The 21,950-nt window shown below is 38.7% G+C and overlaps 1 protein-coding gene across 1 annotated transcript in view; it reads right to left on the reverse strand.

The window, feature by feature from the left end:
• The window catches only part of METAP1 (methionyl aminopeptidase 1), a 65,259-nt gene that overhangs the window by 24,754 nt on the left and 18,555 nt on the right, over positions 1–21,950 (reverse strand). The window contains exon 2 of the mRNA XM_088021099.1: positions 5,358–5,409. Within this exon, the coding sequence (XP_087877225.1) occupies positions 5,358–5,409 (52 nt within the window). The remainder of the gene's footprint in view (positions 1–5,357; positions 5,410–21,950) is intronic.

Here is a 21,950-nt window from a genome sequence, read left to right on the forward strand (position 1 = left end):
CTATGTTCACAACCCTATGATTCCTCAAAGATTTAAGTGTCTTGGGAGAAAAGACCCAAGCTAAACATATTCTAAGATTTTATACAATACCAAATAGGAATAGCTCACAGAATTCCTTTTCCAAGAAAATGCTAAATGTATTCTCTCTACAATGTCAATTTATAGGAAGCCCATTTTTTGAAATATAAAATCTAAGCCTAGGCAAAACTTCCCAACTGAGAGCAGATGTTATAAATGGATTCTGTGCTCTTACTGAAAGAACGGATTCTAAATAATTCCACAGCAAATTTAAAGTAAAAAACAAAAATTTCCCACTTAGCTGGCAAACAGCTTTCAGACAAGTACTTCAGAATGCTTTGAAAATTTTATAGTCATCCTATGCCTTTTTTCAGAAAGGGAGTAAGAGAAGGAAGTAGGAAAGTCAAAGATAAGAGGAGGGAACAATCAACAGAAAATTACTGAAAACTCAGAAAAATTAAGAATCACACACACACACTCACTCTTACCAGGTTAGTTATTAGTACATAATGTTAATGCACCTAAGAATTCTTTGCACATGGAACAGACCCTCAATAGTGTCTGATGTCAGCACCCTGACTGCATCTCTTATCCACCAAGTAAAATAAAAGTAACCTAAGACTTTTACACAGCAGGAATTCAAATCCCTCCTACACCAAATCAACCTATACACCTCCCAACGCACACTGATCTTCTCCTGTTTACTGTTAAGCTATCATAGTTTTTAAAAGTCAGACTTAAAAAAAATTAAAAAACAAAAAAATAAAAGTCAGACTTCCTTTAGACAATCTAAACATCCAAAATGGGGAGGAACAGAAATACTCACATAATGTTAAGCTGCAGAGGAATGGTGAAATGAGTGAAGTATAAACTTCCAGTTATAAGATCAGTAAGTCCTAAAGTTAACAAAAACAAAAAGACAATCTACACTATTGACTCCTCATTTTACAGAGGAGGAAACTGAGGCAGTATGGCTCACAAGTGCAGAGACATGTAGGAACGCTGGTTCCCAGTGCAGTACCCTTTCCACAGAGCCCTTCGTCAACCTGGGATTGAACAGTGGTTGAAACACAACTGACAAGACTGCAAAAATACAGCCAGTCCAGTCACATTGCTTTGGAAGAGAATGCAATTATAATATTACATATAAGGCAAAGGAATAGAAAAGAGTAAGACTAGAAAATAAGATAAGAATAGCAAAGGAAAAGAAAAGCTCTATCATGCTCCTGAATTTTAGATCTTTCTCCCCTCTGGAGTTCAAGAAAGCCACCGTGAACGTGAATGTCAATAGGAAAACTGTTTCGCATCCCAGGACAAAACTGGACTCCATTCATTACCCCCAGGGTCAAACATTACAGGAAACAGTTCAAAATGCAGGCAAGTGGACGCCTGCTTCGGCTATCAACTGCATCAAGTGCTTTGTCTGAAATATGAACTTCTAGAATAATTTTCACCTGAAACCTAGGACAGAACAGCAATCAAGATGTAGGCTTTTTGGTCTGACACACTCCCGGGGAGTGTGGAGGGAGAAGGAAAGATGCACAATCTTTCAAAGCTTCCTGCTGATCTGTTTGGGCTTTTCCACAATCTATTTTCAAAAGAGAATTAAAAGCAGACCTCCAACAAATAATATAACTCAAAGCTACCTAAATCAGTTAAGACTGAATTATGGCAATTTCTAATCTCTAGGTATAATTTACTTAGGGAAATTTACACCTCAAAAGTAAGTTAGTTTACATTTCAGGATCAATTTGATCTAACCCTCAAATGCTAGACACATTAACAGATACCTACTAGTAAGCATGAACTGTACTGGGGATTAGGAACAAAATTATTCACCAATGGGTCTTTGTCAAAAGACTGAGAGCACAGGACAGTGTAAATAAATATCTGTAGTTGTCTTTCAAACATGACAATGCCAAAGGCCCAGCCAGGTACGCTGCAGGGAGTGGCAAAGAGTATCTGGTATGCACAAGGTGTGACCCAAAGCACAGCACACCCAGGCCTCACTCTTAAAAAGGTCCTGTGCAGGCTGCCTCCTCCTAGTCAGCTGACACAGAAGAACTGCACACGTCTAAGCTTTGCCTGGGACAGGATTTTCTGCTCACAATCCTGACTCGGTTGTTCCAGAGATGATTATTAAACAATTGTTGAGCACTTACTAGGCATTGTACATATGCTAAGCACTTTATGTGGATTTATTTATTTAATCCTCATAACAAACCTGTAATTTCAGCATTTTGGAGGTGAGGCTTAACGTAACCCATGCTCACAAAGCTTGGTGGAAAAAGTTCTGAATGATGACATAACACCTTCTCTCTGCTATCCAAAAATCAAGCATACTAGGTTTGGAGGGGTAGAGAAGTAGAATAAAAAGGATTATTTAAAGTTTTGTTTTGTTTTTAAATCGAGTTTTCATATCATACTTTTGGTTATTCAAAAAATACTTATAAAGTGCTCCTCCTACCTTTTAACTGTAAGCAAAGGTGACAAAGAAACACTGGTTTTATCAGTGATAAACTAAAAAAAATGACAATCTAAAACATACTATATTATTACTGACAACTTTTACAGATCAGACTAACAGCCAATGCTACTGTGTGCATTCTGACAGGAGATACATGTTGGAAATATGCACCGAGTGAGCGTCAACACTATGTGCATCTAAGGGCTTTGCAATCTAACCGGTCTTCTTCACCAGGACACATGAAAAGTAAATTCTACCCTTGAGTCATTTCTTTAACTCACACTTGAAATTTTCCTAAGGCCTGATTAGCTTCTGCAATCAAAACAACTCTAGGTCCAGATGGCTTCACTAATAAATTATACCAAATATTTACAGAAGAAATAATACCAATTCTACACAATCTCTTCTAGAAAAGAAAAGTGGAGGCAACATCTCCCATTTCATGAGTCCAGGATTACTCTCGTGCCAAAACTAGGCAAAAATATTAAAAGCAAATGACAGACCAATATCCTGTACCAATATAAATATAAATCAGGCTCCTTAATTAGAGATCAGTACACATTACAGTTAAAAAAAAAAAAGAAAGAAAGAAAGAAAGAAAAACAGGGTGCCTGGGTGGCTCAGTCCCAGGATCCTGGGATCAAGCCCTGTGTCAGGCTCCCAGCTCAGTGGGGAGCCTGCTTCTCCCTCTCCTCCCCGCTCCTGCTCTCTCTCGCTATCTCTGTCTCTCTCAAATAAATAAATAAGGTCTTAAAAAAAAAAAAAGAAAAAGAAAAAGGCGGGGTATGTCATCTTCGTGAAATGAACTGCATGCTGTATGTTATCTCACTATTGCTTCTTGGAATAAAATGCGATCTTCTAATACACCCTGGTTCCTTGCCAGCCCAGCATTCTTTTCCCCTGGATACCAACCTTCCCAACACCATTCCCTCCTCTGGGACTGCCCTCCCCAATGGGTGTAGTCGGGGTCAATTTAATAGGATCTGAAAGATACAGGGCTGGCCAGCTGAGGGCTGTCTCTAACCAAAACAGCCCAAAGGAACTAAGAACAATGCTCTCACCCACTAAGAGAACCATGCCCAAAGATCCAAGAGGGCACCATCTAAAAGATGGCACCATAGTAAACACTAAGAGCAATGAGTAAAATGCAAATAGTTTCAGTCTAAGGCAGTAATAATTATGATCTTTTTACTTAGAGGACGTCAGCTTGTTTAATTCTCTTGGAGTGTAGGTCGTAATGGCCCTTAATTTCCCATAGGAATCCAGTATTAAAGAAACACGCACACTTGGGGCACCTGGGTGGCTCAGTCAGTTAAGCATCTGTCTTCAGCTCAGGTAATGATCCCAGCACCCTAGGATCCAGCCCCACGTCAGGCTCCCTGCTCAGCGGAGAACCTGCTTCTCCCTCTCCCTCTGCCCCTTCCCCCCAACTCATTCTCGTTCTCTCTCTCTCTCAAATAAAATCTTATAAAAACAAAACAAAACAAAACACACACACTTCAATGAGTTAGCAAACGCCTGGGGTAGAGACACATTCTAAGCTGTTTTATTAACATACTATTTCATCTCAACCCTTCACTTCCCTATGCTTTAATTTCCTGGATATAAAATGTTAATAACTGGCTCAAAGAGCTCTAAAAATATCTAACACCTTAGAAATACAGTACTTAATGTATGACTGAATAAAGTTAAATAGCTTTATTTAAGCCAACCTCTATACTTTGATCTGAAGTAACAAATCCTGTTATTTATGCTTTGCTTAACTCTTATTTATTTGAGATCCTTCTTCCTCATTTTTAACCACATTTCCTCCTCCCATAATAACCTAGCATTTCCATTCAACGTAGAGTTCACTTTATAGAACCACAGAAATTGTCTTTTTATATTTTTATTTCCCTTTCTTTCAAATGGTGGTTAAACTGACCTCAATGAGATTTTAAGACAGATATATATGAAATAATCTATGTTTATTAAACCAGCAAATTCCTAAAAAATATACAGTTAGATGAATAAAAAAACAAAGATCAGTAGGCTGAAACAAACTTTTTACCAAGAACCATACGCTGTCTGCCAAGCCTTCATCCATCAGAATGGCCATGTTTTAAGACCAGAAAGCCCTTGTCAGTTTTCAGGTAACTGCAACGAATTGTCTTAAGCCCTTAAGGCAGCCCACTAATGAAATGAATTTACAGGATGAGTGAGTGGCCAAAGCAGGAAAAGTCATGTGAATTGGTGATAGTTCCATGTGGCTGACAACAATAGCTAAGAGTTTCACTTTGTGGTGTCTCAGAAAGTAACTTTAAAACATTCAGCTGCAAATAATAATATTAAAACACCGCAAACAATGAATCATGGAACATTACATCAAAAACTAATGATGTAATGTATGGTGATTAACATAACAAAATAAAATAAAATAAAATAAAATAAATAAAGTAAAATAAAATAAAAATAATAATAGTAATATTAAAACACCAAAAAAACAAAGTAATAACATTTTGGAAAATGAAACAAAAACAAGAGAGGAAGCCAGACAGCTCATGTGCCCCTACCCACAACACGAAAACACTTCTAGCAAAGGAAAGTGGGTGCCAGAAAATTAGGACATTCTCAGGTACTACTCAAGAAAGATCTATCTATGCCAACAATCATCTCATGTTTTTATGTCACATACAAGATTAACAAAGAAACTGCTCAGCCACATTTTATTTCCATGATTACAAAGCACAAAGAGTAAAAAATTTTAAAACGTGCTAATTCTAGCTCTTGGGATTATACTTTCAGAAATTCAATCAGAACTGGAAGACTTCTAGTCTTCTGCATAAAAGCCATTTCTAAGACAAATGGTACACAGATATGTGATTTTACTTACTTGCTTTCTTATGCAGTAACTTGTGAGTTGCCCAACTTCCTTTAAAACATTCCTAAAGGAGCAAACATGAAAATTAGTGTCAGGCCTTCCTTCATCAGAGACATTTTAAAGAATACTGTATGTAAGAAATAAGACACTGGAACCTTTGTTTGCACAAGTCAAAATCTGTGACTTCACTACATTCAGTATTTGGGAAGGCTTAAGAAATGATGATATCTATTTAAAAATTCACTTCAAAAAGCAAACTAAACTTGAGAGTATCTCAAATAAGTAAGAAACATTAGTGTATATTATAAATAGTAGTCATAGTTATATCTCAATTTTATGACACCAAATTATTTTGAAGTATTTGAAAAGAACCATAACCCAATTAATCAATCATACACTAGGGGAGAAAAGAGAAAAAGGAAAATTTTGCAGATTTTTCCATTATTTATATTAGTTTGATTCCTGGTTAGTTATTCCCTCTTTGTTTTCTCCACGCTGACAGCCCTACACGGTAAGCTCCGTGAGGGAAGGCACTATGTCAAGTTTACCCCCACATCCCCAGAGCCAACCACAATAGCTAGCACACAGTGGCATTTCAGTGAGTACTTGCTGATTGATCAAAATGGATCAATGACCAGAAAGACTCAACTTTTCACTTAGGGAAAAAAGTTCACGTGACATATTTCAGATGCCAGTAGGAAGTACTGTATTGGGAAAATGAACTCAAGTAATAAACTGAATTCAAATAATGAACTCAAGTAATAAATTAGAAAAATGAATTCAACCAGACATAGATCTTATTTATGCTTTCATTTTTATGGTATTTCCTTCAAAGAACTTAAAATTATTCAAACAAATTATTATCAATACTAAGAAAATTCACAAACTCCTACAAATGTTTTGACTTTGCAAATATAAAAGAGTAAGTAATGGATAAGAAAAAAAGCTAAAAAAAAATAGAAAGCACCACCAAAGAAATGGTAAAGCTACTCTCCCCCAAGGTTTGTCCAAGGCTCTGAGGGCTTAGTTTCCCCTCCTCCAAGGCCAGCATCTTCACGACTTCCCCCTGCCAATAGTTAGGTTAAGAAAACCCAGGGCATACCTATCACCTCCTACTGCAATGTTAAACCTCAAGACTTCAAATATATAAAAAGGTATCTGCAACATTCAATATTTTTTCAATTTTGAAGCTAAAACTCAGCTCAGTCTTTTGGGGAGGATGGGTGATGTGGTTGGGAGAATGGCAACCCCAGGGATGGCCATGTCCTAATCCTCAGAACCTGTGAATGTGCTGGGTCACAACTAAGGTAAAGGGGAATTAAAGCGGCTCATCAGCTGACCTTAAGATGGGGAGATTATCTGTTTTATCCAGTTGGGCCCGATATAATCACAGGATCCTTAAAAAGTGGAAGAGAGAGGCAGGAGTCATCAGAGAAAGACAGAATAATGGAGGCAGGGTCGAAGAGAAGTTACATTACTGGGATTGAAGATGGAGGAAGGGGCCACGAGCCAAGACACCAGTCTCCAGAAACTACAATGGGCAAGTAATAGTTCCCAAAGCCTCCAGAAAGGATGCCAACCTGCCAACACCTGACTTCAGCCCTGAGACCTGTCAAGACTTCTGACCTCGTGAACTGTGAGAAAATAAATTTGTGTTGTCTTAAGCTACCAAGTTTGTGGTAATTTGGTATGGTAGCTATAGAAAACTAATAGGAGGGAAAATCGTTATTCCAATCTGCTGTCAAATTGCAAAAACCACTCAAAACTGGCAAAAAGATCAGTTCTTCTCTGCCCTGGAGTTATAGGAAACTGGTTTTAAAAAACAAAAACACACAACCACAAATAGTTATCTATGGTTCTGTCATAAGAGGTATTGTAATTAATTGAAAAGTCCCAAGAACTGAAACGGGAATAAGTGATTTCTTCAGTATTATACCTATTCAGCCTAAGAAAAGAAGGGTAAGTCAGTGTTAAACTATAATTTGAAGACAACCATAATAAATAACTATAAGTTACCACATACTGAATATGTGCACTGTACATCTGTATCTCATTTCATCCTCACAAAAACCTTGCAAGGCAGATGGCATTATCCCCATTTTACACATGACAAAACTGAAGCACAGACAGCTAAATAATTTTTCTGTCACATAACAGAATCACGCCTGAGAATGAGAACTCAAATCCAGGATTACCTGATGAAGGTCATGCTTTCTCACTGCTTTAGTGTGTGGATGGGTAGGTGTAGGTGTGTGTGGAGAGTTTGTACTCAATTCAAAGCATCAATTTAGCACCAAACTCAGAACTAGAAAACATGTGTGCAATGAAGCTCTACCATTATAAGCTCTAAAATTTTATCTTTAAGGGGTGCCTGGGTGGCTCAGTCAGTTAAGCATCCAACTCTTGACTGCCGCTCAGGTCATGATCTCAGGGTCATGGGATTGAGCCTCGCATCAGACTCCACACTGGGCATGAAGCCTGCTTAAGATTCTCTCTCTCCCAAGGGGAACCCTCCTACACTGTTGGTGGGAATGCAAGCTGGTGCAGCCACTCTGGAAAACAGTATGGAGGTTCCTCAAAAAGTTGAAAATAGAGCTACCATACGATCCAGCAATTGCACTACTGGGTATTTACACCCCAAAGATACAAACGTAGGGATCCGAAGGGGTATGTGCACCCCGATGTTTACAGCAGCAATGTCCACAATAGCCAAACTGTGGAAAGAGCCAAGACGTCCATCGAAAGATGAATGGATAAAGAAGATGTGGTATATATATTCAATGGAATATTATGCAGCCATCAAAAGGAATGAAATCTTGCCATTTGCGACAACGTGGTTGGAACTAGAGGGTGTTATGCTGAGCGAAATAAGTCAATCAGAGAAAGACACGTATCATATGACCTCACTGATATGAGGAATTCTTAATCTCAGGAAACAAACTGAGGGTTGCTGGAGTGGTGGGGGGTGGGAGGGATGGGGTGGCTGGGTGATAGACACTGGGGAGGGTATGTGCTATGGTGAGCGCTGTGAATTGTGCAAGACTGTTGAATCACAGATCTGTACTTCTGAAACAAATAATGCAATATATGTTAAAAAAAAAAAAAGAAGAAGAAAAAGAAGACAGCAGGAGGGGAAGAATGAAGAGGGGTAATCAGAGGGGGAGACAAACCATGAGACGATGGACTCTGAAAAACAAACTGAGGGTTCTAGAGGGGAGGGAGGTGGGGGGATGGGTGAGCCTGGTGATGGGTATTAAAGAGGGCACATTCTGCGTGGAGCACTGGGTGTTATGCACAAACAATGAATCATGGAACACTACATCAAAAACTAATGATGTAATGTATGGTGATCAACATAACAACAAAAAAATTTAAAAAAAAAGATTCTCTCTCCCTCTCTCTGCCTATCCCCCCACTCGTGCTTGCTCTCTTGCTCTCTCTCAAAATAAATAAATAAACCCCACTTGTGCTCTCTCTTGCTCTCTCTCAAAATAAATCTGAAGAAATAAATACAATTTTATTTTAAATCTAGGAAATGATAACTACTAACCATTTTCATGGATCCTCAATTGCCTCACCTATAAAGTGGGGCTGGTATCTCTAGGTGAACATGATATAGCGAATTAAAGGAGATCATGTAAATAACTCAGGGGAAAGTAGTTAACAAAGTGTCTAGCACATAGCAGGTATCAAAATATGGGAGTCCCTGATATCCCAGGCTTATCACTATGCCTGGCATCGAACAGGTTTTCTCAGTGTACATTAGAGAATGAATGAAAATTAATGTGATCATATACACAAAGCTTTCTTCTGGTTGTAGATGGAAATGTAAACTGTTTCCATCACCTTCCAGGACCAACTACAAGCTGCCTACTCCACAGCCATTCTCCCCTCTCCCTGACACCTACAGAACCCTGCTATAGGAGAGTTTTAATGGACCTTGCGAAAAACATTCCCAGCCTCCTCGATGATACAAGTGGCCTTGTGACCTAGTCTGGCCAACATCTGAGCCCAGTTGTTGGGTGGGGCCTCTGGAAAGCTTCTTAGAAAACAGGCACCTATTTTCTCCTCTTTGTCCCTTCCCTGCTTCAAACCCACAGACGCTGGCTGAGATGAAACAGCAGTCTTGTGACCACAAAGCAATGAGTGCACCCCAAGGAATCTGGGTCCCTGATGACTTCGTGGAGCTGCTGGTCCAGTCTCAAAATATCCACCTCCAGACTCCTCATCATTAAAAAAACTCCACACCTTTAGTTTTGGAAGACGTATTGGTTAGAAATTGCATTGGATTATGAGAAAAACAAAAACTCGAAGAACACTCACCTGTTTAATAACAGACTAAAAAGCAGGGGGTGGAGGTGGGGGTGGGGGATGAAGGTGGCCATAACAACTACAGCAGGTTGAATAATGGTCACCCAAAGATACCAGGTTCTAATCCCTGAAACCTGTAAATGTTGCCTTATTTTGAAAAAGGGTATTTTTGCATCTGTGATTCAATTAAGGGTCTTGTGATAGGGAGATTATTCTGGAAGGCCCTAAATGCCATCATCATGAGTGTCCTTGTAACAGAGAGGTAGAGGGAAGCTCACTCACACAGAAAAGGAGGTAATGCTGCCAGAAGGGTAGAGATTGGAGGCATGTGGTAGAGCCTCTGGAGGGGGCGGTGCTCTGCCATCGCCTTGATTTAGGCTCCGTTAAACGGATTTGGGACTTCCGACATCCGCAGCTGTGGCAGAATGCACGGCTGTTGTTTTATGCTGCTCTGTTTGTGGTAACTGCTTACGGCAGCCACAGGAAGCTAACGCAGGGCACAACAAGACACCAGGGCACATACTGAAAGAATGAATCCAATTAGGGCACTGACGGTGAAGGACTCATTACAGTCTTCTTGAAGCTTTTTCTGCTTATGTGTACTTATTCATGGGGTCAACTCCCAATGACGCAGAGTAGTTTTTAAATGGGATCAGCAAAGGCATATGACTTATTTTAAGAAACTTAACTTCAGTCAGCAATTTCAACCTCTTCTCTTCCTCCCCTTTCCAAACTACTCATCATCATGGATAAGACTGGCAAAAGTGATGAGGCAGACTGGAGTTTCACTTGTTCTTCCTCCTTCCAGCCTACGTGATAGCAGAGATGTTCACTGCAGTAGGGCTGTCAGCAAGGAAAAGTTCAGGGATGGGGAAGAAGGGAGTGGAGAGAGGCAGTCACGGTGAGTCCTAGAACTCCAGTGTAAGAGTCAGCCAGGCCCAGAGGCAAAATCCCACCAGGGCTGCATGCTTGGTGTACCAGTGCTGTTCTTCAGTTCAAGGCCTTGACTCCAATGTTTCCTTAATACCAGGCAAACCATCTGCATACTAAGTATGCTTGGAACAATTTTCAATTCATTTTCAGTAGCACAGCTTAGAATAAGTCAACTGAACGTCTGCCCAATGAGAATGATGTATTGCTCAAGTGGCTTACACGTCTCCTAGGTACTGATACAGCCAACATTGCAGCACTGCGATAAACAGTCTTCCCAGAAAAAAATTAAGGACAGATTTTTGCCCTGTCACATACACCCTCTTCTCCAAAATCCAAAGGTACCCCACTCGTTAGGTAAGCACCAGCACAGTTTGTACCCTCAACCTGGCTATCCCTTTTCCTGCCATCACTAAAATTAGGATATAAAAAGGCAGAAGACCATCAAAAAAAGAGAAGAAAATCTACCAAGAACAACAGAGAAGAGACTTCTGGACAGAGCACGGTTATTAAAAGATGACTTTTAGATACTCGTCAGCTCCACTGGCCTAGGAGTCCATCTTTTAAGTAATTATGGAAGAGATTACAAGAACTTGTAACAGTAGAAATGATTATCTCAAAGTTAATCTTCCCCCCAAAGTAGGGCAAAACAACAAAAAGTTGAAAATAAAGAGATGGTATTATTGAAAAAAAGGATTTGAAACCAGTGAAGTCTGGGGCACCTGGCTGGCTCGGTCAGTGGAGCATGTGACTCTTGATTTCAGGGTTCTAAGTCTGAGCCCACATTGGGTGCAGAGATTACTTATTTAAAAAAAAAAATCTTAGGAAAAAAAAGAAAGCAACAAGTCTAATATCTGAATAATAAATGTTTCAGGAAGAAAAGGGAGAGGGGAGATCAAAGAAATTTTTTTTTCCATAACTGAAAGACAGAGGAGTTTCCAGACTGAAAAGACCTCCAAAGGATAAAACTCAACTTGCCCAAGGCATACAATACGGAATTTCGTAATACTGGGGTAAGAGAAGATCCAGTAAGCTTCCAGAGAAAGGGGGGAGGGCAAAAGTATGTAAAAGATCATGAATCCCATGGCAACAGACTTTTCAACAACACTGGAAGCTAAAAGAAAATGGAGCAATAATATAAAAATTCTGAGAAAACAATTTCCAAACTAGAATTCCAAACCCAGCCAAACTGAAAATCAAGTGTCAGGGTATAGCAAGCTATTTTCAGAATCTCAAAAATTTACCTCCCATGCAATCTTTCTCAGGAAGCTATTGGAGGTGATACTACATAAAACATGAGAACTAACCAAGAGAGAGGAAGATGTGATACAGACAAAAGAGAAGTAAAGGATGATGCTTGAAGAGGGATGTAAGGATGACTGCTCTGAAGCAAGCCCAGAAAGCAAGAAGTTCTGGTTGGAGGTGGTCAGTGTTCCCAGATAAAACTGACTAAAATGCCAAATATATTTAAAAGTATTGAGAGGAATTCTATGCAACTGTGGAAGAGTCTGGGAATGAATCAATAAATGACCAAAGGAAACTGTTAAAAGAATGGGAAATAGGGACACCTGGCTGGCTCAGTTGGCAGCGAATGCAATTCTTGATCTTGGGGTCATGAGTTTGAGCCCCATGCTGGGTGTAGAAATTACTTCAAAAAAAAAAAAAAAAGAAAAGAAAAGAAAACGAGAAATAGGAAAGGGGTGAGGGGACTTGTAAGTTAGAAACATTTGACTAGGGGATGCCTGGGTGGCTCAGTCACTTAAGTGTCTGCCTTCAGCCCAGGTCATGATCCCAGGGTCCTGGGATCGAGTCCCGCACCAGGCTCCCTGCTCAGTGGGGAGCCTGCTTCTCCCTCTGCCTGCCACTCCCCCTGCTTGTGCGCGCTCTCTCTCCGACAAATAAAATCTTAAAAAAAAAAAACAAAAAAACATTTGACTAGGTATGTAAAATAATTTGAATAACCAACTAAAAAGTTACAAAAATTTATTTTAATTATGGACATTTTACCTCCATGATGTTGAGACAGTAAACATAAACCCAATCCAGAAACATTTAGTTTACTGTGAGTTAAGATTCTAATCAAAATATTTTTAAACATTTTATTTATTTAAGAGACAGGATAGAGAGAGGGAGAGAGCATGAGTGGGGGGAGGGGCAGAAGGACACAAAGGCTGTCCACTCAGTGGGGAGCCGAAGCGGAACTTGAACCCAGGACCCTCAGATCATGACCTGAGCCAAAGTCAAATGCTTAACCGAGCCACCCAGGCGCCCCTCAATATAAAATATTTTAAAACATATATTATATATTTATATATCCACTACTAAAAAAAACCTTTAAAGAAGTTTAAAATATGAATTAGCATCTAAAAAAATCAATAGGTAATTTTAAAAGCTAGAAGAAATTTGCAATTTTATAGAAGATGAAATCAAGTAGTGTCCCACTCAACAGCACCTCTACTGTGTTGTCATATATGTTACATAAAAAATGAGATTTTTAAAATGCTATAACATTTTTAAATGAATTTTATGTTCTACAATGTAATAATTTAAAATGCTTGCTCATTGCCATATACATCTTTTGTGTCCAGATATTCAAATATAGTTTAAAATTGAAAAGTAATTACACTATATGTTAACTAACTAGAATTTAAATATAAACTTTAAAAAAATGGAGAAGTAAACATCTTCAGTGTTTAATGATACCATCTAGGTTGAGTATCCATTTCATTATATCAATTACTTTAGTGTGACACTTGACTTTTTTTTAGATCACTAAATTCTTTGAAACTCTTGGGAAAGCAATCATTCCCTGCCACAGAAAAAAAACACATCCATACACATATAAACTTGTGCACACAATTCTACTAATTCTTCCATTCATACAGAGTGCACATTATGACCAAAGCACTTGCAAGGTGCTGGGCATTCAGCAGTGAACAATATATACCTGTTCTAGACAAATATTACACGGCTAATTACATGATTACATAGTTTAAGTCATAAGGGCTAAAAAGAAAAATTACATAGTGCGATGAAAAGAGGTAGAGGACAAGAACTAAAGATATAGGCAGGGACTTGAAGGCAGAAAAGTATTTGGGGATGGCTTGGTGTGGGTACTGATCACTTTCATAATAAGAGAAAAATCCCAGGGGCTTCACCTTCATTCTCTCTCATTGTGTCTTGGACGTTTCCGTTTCCCTTCAAAGAGACAGCACCCATTTTGCTGCTCTAAAGATTGCTAAAGCCTCAAGAATAACAGAATAAAATTATCCTCTAAAGTCTGTATTTCATTTATGAAGTGTTCATGTCATTAAGCCTCCATATCCAGAGTAAAATGAATGAAGGAATGAATGAATGAATGAATGAATAGGCAGGGGTAAGATTAGGTTAAGAATTCTGTCTACTCTAGTACAACAGAAAGCCATTAAAGAATTTTAAACCAAGGACCAAACCTGATAAAGACTTGAGCTCATGGCATCCCTGATCTTCATCTACAAACCCAAAATTAAAACTCCTTTTTCTAAATAATAATCTAAATAATGGTCTTGAAGACCTGGGGTTTTTTGGGTTTTTTTTTTTTTTTTTTAGATTTTATTTATTCAAGAGAAAGAGAAAAAGAGAGAGAAGGATAAGATAAGCAGACTCCATGCTGAGCACCAAGCCCCATGTGGGGCTTGATCCCAGGACCCCGGGATCATGACCCAAACCGAAACCAAGAGCCAGACACTTAACCAACCAAGCCACCCAGGGGCCCCAAGAACTGGTTTTTAATCCAGGCAGTCCTTGCTTTGTACAGTAGTGCAGAGCCATAAAAATGACCATGCAAGCTGTAACTGTACAAAGCAATCTTCGTAATCAACAGGGGAAATTACAATTGTTCCATGACCTTTAAAATTTTTTGATAAAACATTAAAAACTCCTTCACCGTCAGTTATAAATACACAGAGAACTGGGGGAGAAAGTAAAACTCACAACTGTTTAGTACACTGTGCCACTGAGAATTAGAGCATTTTATTTCTTTATTTAAAAACTTACCAAGATCAGTTTGAACATTTGCCTTCTTCCCATTATATAACTCATGAAACGAAGTGAGCATCTTTTTTATGCTTGGTAAATTGTCTTACTCCTTTCTAGGTTTGGAACAGCTTCCAAATTTTATCCTTTGCACTTTCAACACCTCTGAGAGTTCCATTAAAGTTTTTGTCGGTATCATTTCCCCTGCGACACTGTCATTCTTTTCATCACAACCATTTTCCTCATTTATGCCAACAAGTTGGCCTCAGAGTTGCTCTGGCTGCAAGTCTAGAGTTTCTAGAATGGTGAGCAATGTCAACATTCCCGTGGTCAGCTATTTCTTCTACAACCCCCTTTATATTGGATTTCGATTTTGCTTCCAGCATTATCATTTACCATTTCTTTGCTGCACTTTCATCTTCATTGGCCAATTCCTTCTTTCAATTATCCATTTTTGTAAAACATCACAGAAGTCATCATTGTAAAACAAGAAGCAACACAACTATAGACTTTGCTGTCTAGATGAGAAACGAGTGAGAGATCCACAGTGGCCAATCACTGACAGGTTTCAAAAGAAGGGAGTGATTGGTCACTGATTAAGGGGCACACCTGTGATTTACACAGTAATCCTAGAACTGAAGAGCTAGCCGCGCAGTATGTACTTCATGTAATTACTCCATGTTGTGGGGAGACTGGTTTCGCTTAACTAAACTATGGTAACTAAATTCATGCATATCAAAACTGCAAAATAAGATCTGCCTTTTGCGGGTACCTATCTAGCTCAGTCAGGAGAGCATGCAACTCTTGATCTCAGGGTCATGAGTTCAAGCCCCACATTGGGCCTAGAGCTTACTTAAAAAAAAAAAAAAAAGATCTGCCTTTATATAGTTGGTACTCTGATACAACCTATTTATAAAACTTTTCTAAATAGGTTATGTGAACAAAACACTTCTGCATCACCCAGCATCTTTTTTTACCCTCAGAGAAGCTGACACACATTTCCTGAAGTTAAAAAAAATCTATCCCAACTGATTCATTTAGAGAACACAGAAGTTTACATACCAATTTAAGTGTGGGGCAGGGGATATATACCAATTTAAACAAGAAAGGGAGGGGGAAGAAACCATTTCTTTAAAGAAGCATTTAAAATGTTACCAAAAATTTAGCATATTCACCTAATTTTTTTAATACTAAAAAACAAAACAAAAAAATACTTAAAAAAAACACATTGTCTACGTATCACTAAGGATACTTCATAATTCCTAAAGGGTTTATAAGTAGGGACAACTCAAAACCCACAAGGTTTTCTAAAACATTCCTTTTCAAAAATGGCTAGGGGCTAAAAATCATTGACTCTGAAGTCAGACAGACTTGTATCCTAGCTTGGTCACTTATTAGCTGTACGACACAGTATCTCTCAAGTTCTGCTTTCCTCAACTGTTATGTAGGGAAAACAACTGTGTAAAATGTGTGCCTGTAAATGCTCAATTCTAATTATCATCAATTTTATTAATTTTTGAAGCAATTTAAATTTTAAACTTGAAAAGATGATGCACCTAAATATCTATCTTTAACATGTGTCAACCCTGGCCCAAAGTCTCAGCTTATGAAAACTGATGGCAATGAGGCAGCTAGTCATTACTGTGAGCTTTGTATCTTACTAGCATTGTTACTGCCCATAGAAACTGCACAGTAGGGAAGGGCATGTAACCTGAAGTCCGAATCTGCTCCCACCACACAGACCATCAGAGAGAACAAAGCCTCCTGGCTCACGGTGACCAAGTACAACCAGGGACGAATCTCTGGCAGAATACTAAGCTATGCAGACACAATGGCAACCCTTAGAAAGCCAGGCCTTTTTTAAAATATATATAAAAAATAAAACATAGGGGTGCCTGGGTGGCTCAGTCGTTAAGCATCTGCCTTTGGCTCAGGTCATGGTCCCAGGGTCCTGGGATCGAGTCCCGCATTGGGCCCCCTGCTCGGCGGGAAGCCTGCTTCTCCCTCTCTCACTGCCCCCTGCTTGTTTGTTCCCTCTTTTGCTGTGTCTCTCTCTGTCAAAGAAATAAAATAAATTTTAAAAAAATAAAACACTGATCAGTGACACCAGTAGCCATACTGCAAAGGAGACAAAAATCACAGATTTAGTCCAACTATAAAACCTGAACAGAATGCATGGAGCAGTTATTTGAAGACTGTGAAAAGCAAACAGTAGCAGGCAGATTAGGGAGGACAAAACTTTGACGTTCCACTGAGCTGGTGATGAGCTCACCATTCTACCCGACCCCGCACATCTTCAGGGACACCAGCGAAGTGACCACCTGGCACAAACCCATAGCACTCCCGGAGAAATGCTCTACTTCTGGCTCAAGGAACAGATGAGGGAATTCCCAGTGCTCAAAGAGCACAGACACCACCTTCTCCTCTCTCTTCTACCCTCACACTCCAGACCCCGAGTGACCCCGAGGTGGTCACTTACAATATGAGTCTGTGGGAGCCAAAATTCTGAGGAAGATGCATTTTCCTTCTCTGATCAGTGAAGCTGTAGTCCAGAGAAGGTGGGACCAAACCCCACTTTTTGCTCTCTGCCCTCCTGCCATTTGGCCCCAGACACAGGCACAGTCATGAAGTGTGTAGCAAAGCAGGTAACTAAACCACAGCTTTCTGGCCAGAGAACCAAAAAGGAGAACTCCCGAGAAACCAGAAAGTACCAGGAAGGAGCTCCAGAAAGGGACCCCATAGAGTTGTTCATAATATAACACACCGATACTGTGAGAACAGAACTAATCCAAAATCCATCATCCAGGTCTCAGACCAAGCACTGGGTCAGAAAGCAGGTTAGAACTTGCAGCCTGAATCTAACCCAGATTAGGAGCCTGCTAAAACAAAAATACCAACATTCTCCATAGTATTTTCTTTTTTTTAAGATTTTTTTAAATTTATTTCTTTGAGAGAGCTTGCACGCGTGTGCACGCGCACAAGCACGAGCAGGGGAGGGGCAGAGGGAGAAAGAAACTCCCCACTCAGCAGGGAGCCCTATGCAGAGCTCAATCCCAGGACCTTGTGATGATCATGACCTGAGCCGAAAGCAAACGCTTAACCAACTGAGCCACCCAGGTGCCCCTCTCCATAGAATTTAAATAAGACTCAGGATCTCATAATATTCAAAATCTCCAGGATACAATCCAAAATTATTTGACATATAAAGAACCATAAAAATTTCAACTCACAAGGGAAGTGAGTCAACAGACACCAATACTAAGACGACATGACTGTTGCCTTTAACTGACAAAGACTTAGAAGCAGGTATTGTTAAAATGCTCCAACAAGCAAGGAGGACATTCCTAATACTAGTGGAAAGTGAGAAAATCTTTGGAATGAAAAACAGAAATAAAGAAAAACCACACAGAAATTTTAAAACTGAAAAATACAGTACCCAAAATAAAAAACTAACTGGGTGAACCCAAGAGCATAATGGAGATGACAGAGGAAAGATTCAGTGAACTAAAAGATCAAAAAAAATTATCCCATTTGAACATGGAAAAGATTTATTTTTATTTTATTTTTTTAAAGATTTTTATTTATTTGACAGAGAGAGAATGAGAGAGAGAACACATGAGAGGGGGGAGGGTCAGAGAGAAAAGCAGACTCCCTGCCGAGCAGAGAGCCCGACGCGGGACTCGATCCAGGGACTCCAGGATCATGACCTGAGCCGAAGGCAGTCGCCTAACCAACTGAGCCACCCAGGCGCCCAGAAAAGATTTATTTTTAATGAACAGAGCCTCAGGGACCAATGTGAGAATAACGAATTACTGAGAGTAAAGAGGGAAATTACATAATGATAAAAAAAAAACAGGTCAACTAAGATGATATATCACAGTCTAAATTGTACATGTCTAACAACAGAGCTTCAAAATACATGAAGCAAAAAGTGACAAAAGTGAAACAAGAGAAACATCCACAATATAGTTGGAAACAAAAACTAACATCCATTCATAATAAAAACTCTCAATAAATTAGGAGAGCATTTCTTCAACTTGATAAAGATCATCTACCAGGGGCGCCTGGGTGGCTCAGTGGGTTAAGTGTCTGCCTTCAGCTCAGGTCATGATACCAGGGTCCTGGGATTGAGCCCCACATCGCATCGGGCTCCCTGGTCAGTGGGGAGTCTGCTTCTCCCTCTGCCTGTCTCTCCCCCTCCCACTCGTGTTCTCTCTCTCTCTGCTCTCTTTCTCCCAAATAAATAAAAATCTTTTTAAAAAAATCATCTATCAGAAGTCTACAGATGTCATATTTAATTGTGAAAACACACTTTCTCCCTAAGATCAGGAACCAGACAAGGATGTCCACTCCCAACATTCCTAATGCTACATCACACTGCAAGTCTTAGAATTCAACAAGGCAAGAAAAATAAATATAAAAGGCATACAGACAGGAAAAAAAGAAATAAAACTGTCCCCATTCAAAGATGACATAAGTATCTATATAAAAATACAAAGGAAAAAACTCCCAGAACTAAAATATCAGGTTAGCAGAGTCACAAATACGAGGTCAACACACAAAAGCCCACTGTATTTCTCTATACTGGCAATATATAATTGGAACTTGACACAAAAGCAATACTATTTACAGTCACTCCTCCCCAAACTAAATAAAGAGTATAAATTAACAAAACATGTACAGCAGCTATATGCTGAAAACTAAGAAACAATGATAAATCAAATAAGGTCTAAATAAATAGAGAGACATCTTGTGTGAATGGAGTAGAAAACTAAACTTCAGAAAGATGTCAATTCTCCCCAAATTCATTTGTAAGTTTTAAGCAATTCCAAGGGGGATTTTTTTTTAAGATACAAAAACGTATGATTCTAAAATTTATATAAAAAAGCAAAAAAACTAGAACTGCTCAATTTTGAAAAAGAAGAATAGAATTGGAGGAATCTTACACTTTTTCTTATGTTAAGGAAATAATTTTTCCTATTTCTACTCTAAAAATAATTTATTAGGGACTGATGACGAATCTCATTAAATGCATCTTAAGCATCTACAGAAGCAATTTTTTTGGTATTTGATGTAATGGTTTGATGTATTATATTAATAGCTTTTCCTATTATTTCATGATTTCCACCTCCCTGAAATAATCTAGCTGACTACGGTGGGTTAGTCTTTTTTATACTACACAATACAATTTGATAATATTTGTTTTGCAAAGTTGTAGGCATTTTATATCTCTCACTAGGTACTACTGGATATTTTAATTCAGGGTTTCCTGGCTGCCCTTTCTTCCCTTTCCTGTCTACCTGCCATTTCACTATTACTGCCAACCCTTATTATTACTAGCCAACAGATAATTTGTCTCAAAAATATAAATAGTCCTGCCATCTTCTTAATGAATAAAAAAGGACCAGGTGCCAAATATCTATACAGGAAGGTTCCCATCAAGCTGGGTTAGCAGGACATCACCTTCCATTACAGATAAAAGCCCAGGGAGCCTCCGTTTGACGTTTATTAATGGGAACCACCATTTGTTGAGAGCCTTTTTTTGGGTCGGGCACCTAAAATGCATTCTCTAATTCAGACATCACACTAATCCTAGGAACTGAATATTAATATTCTCATTTTACAGACGGGAAGTTATTTAAACCTTTCCTACTTTAGTTTGTAGGAAAGGTTTAAATAATTTGAGCCAGTTCAAAGAGCTACTGAGTGGCAGAGCTGGAATATAAATATAGGGCTTTCTGGTTCCAAAGTCCACTCTCTAAACAGCTACAAGGCTCACAGGGCAGGGCTCGGAGGAAGCGACAGCTTGGTTAAGGAGGTAAAAGGGGATAAGATAGAGGTCTGCACCACTGCCTCCCCGTCCCCCCCGCCCACTGCAATACTGTGCCCTGTGCACCTTTTCCATTTGGCTGTCCCTGAGTTGTATTCTGTATAATAAATCAGTAAATGTAAAGAGAAACAAAAACAATCTAGCAGCATGGAGGATAGAGAGGAAGAAGCAGATGAGATCAAGATAAAGGAGGACAGATTTCAGAGAAAAGGCTAAATAAAAAATTTTAGCTTAAGATTTTTAAAAATATAAATAAGAAAAATATGAAGAATTTCTCAGCATATACCAAGAATTGACAAAAAGACAAAATCAAAGAGAAAAATATGAGACTGGTCCCAAGCAGAATCACATTACCAATTAACAAACATTTTACGTTAAATGTTTTCATCCACGGAGCTTATATTAAGTATGCTAATTATCTTACCAAAAATATTTATTAGAAACTATAGTAACCCATGTTATCAAGCACAGACAGGAAAACAGAATGTTTCTTACTGAATTCTGTTGAATAAAGATGCTCATTAAGAGATGTATTATGTACCTTGAGAACTTCTTGAGATACACAGCAACCTGTTAACAGTGATTACTCCTAAGGAATAAGAGATAAATTTGGGAGATGGCACCCTCACTTTGAATTCTCTGCAACTAACACATATTACCTTTTTTTTAACAACAAAAAAGGATATGGTAATGAAACATTTCAGAGATTTTCAGGGAATTAAAACATATACACAGAAAAATACTCAGCATCTAAACAACAGTGAATAAAGTTAACTATCCTGATGCATCAGCAGCTCCCAGAAAGGACGTCACATGAGCAGAATGAACTCAAGAACTTTTAAGTTGTACTAGTGAAAAGTTACTAAATGCTAATAAGTCACTCCACTAGATTATTAATCCTTCATGTTGGTAAAATGCTACCTCTAAATAATAAAAATGAGCAAATATAGCCAGAATGTTATACAATATGGTTTCTTAACCCCTCCTGTTAGGCTATAAGCAAGTGCTTTCTTCTTCGTTTTCAAATAAAGAGGACAAAAAACGAAAAAACTGCCTGCTTACTCTAGAAGACCTACTAGACACAAGGAAAACAAAGGAACAGAGTAACATTAGAAAGTTCAGGAAAATGTCCTTTAAAGAAGATACAGGCCTGTTTTGTAAGTTCCATAAATACTAAAACTAGCAACTCTACTGTCATATTGTGGTTTTGTAACTATTAAGACTTGGTTGTTTCTACTGTAAAACTTTCATCAAATAGAAGGATTAAGAGTTGCCAAAATCAATTACTGTTAAGTGAGTATTCAACATATAAAAAGCATTCCTGAGTGACAGTTTACTGCATTTGAAAGTACTTGAGTCCAAACTACGTGGTATTCCATGTAAAATTGCTATTCAATAGCTTTCACCACTACTGATTTCTGTAACTAACAAGTAATATCAAAATTACTTCTAACTAAAGGGCATTAAAAAACTGTCACCCATATGTGGTTTTAAATTAGAAACAAATGCTTTATAACCTT

This window comes from Eumetopias jubatus, unplaced genomic scaffold (assembly GCF_037043125.1).
Source record: "Eumetopias jubatus isolate StellerSeaLion01/CBP00866 unplaced genomic scaffold, mEumJub1_p1.0 scaffold_2, whole genome shotgun sequence".
Classification (NCBI taxonomy): domain Eukaryota; kingdom Metazoa; phylum Chordata; class Mammalia; order Carnivora; family Otariidae; genus Eumetopias; species Eumetopias jubatus.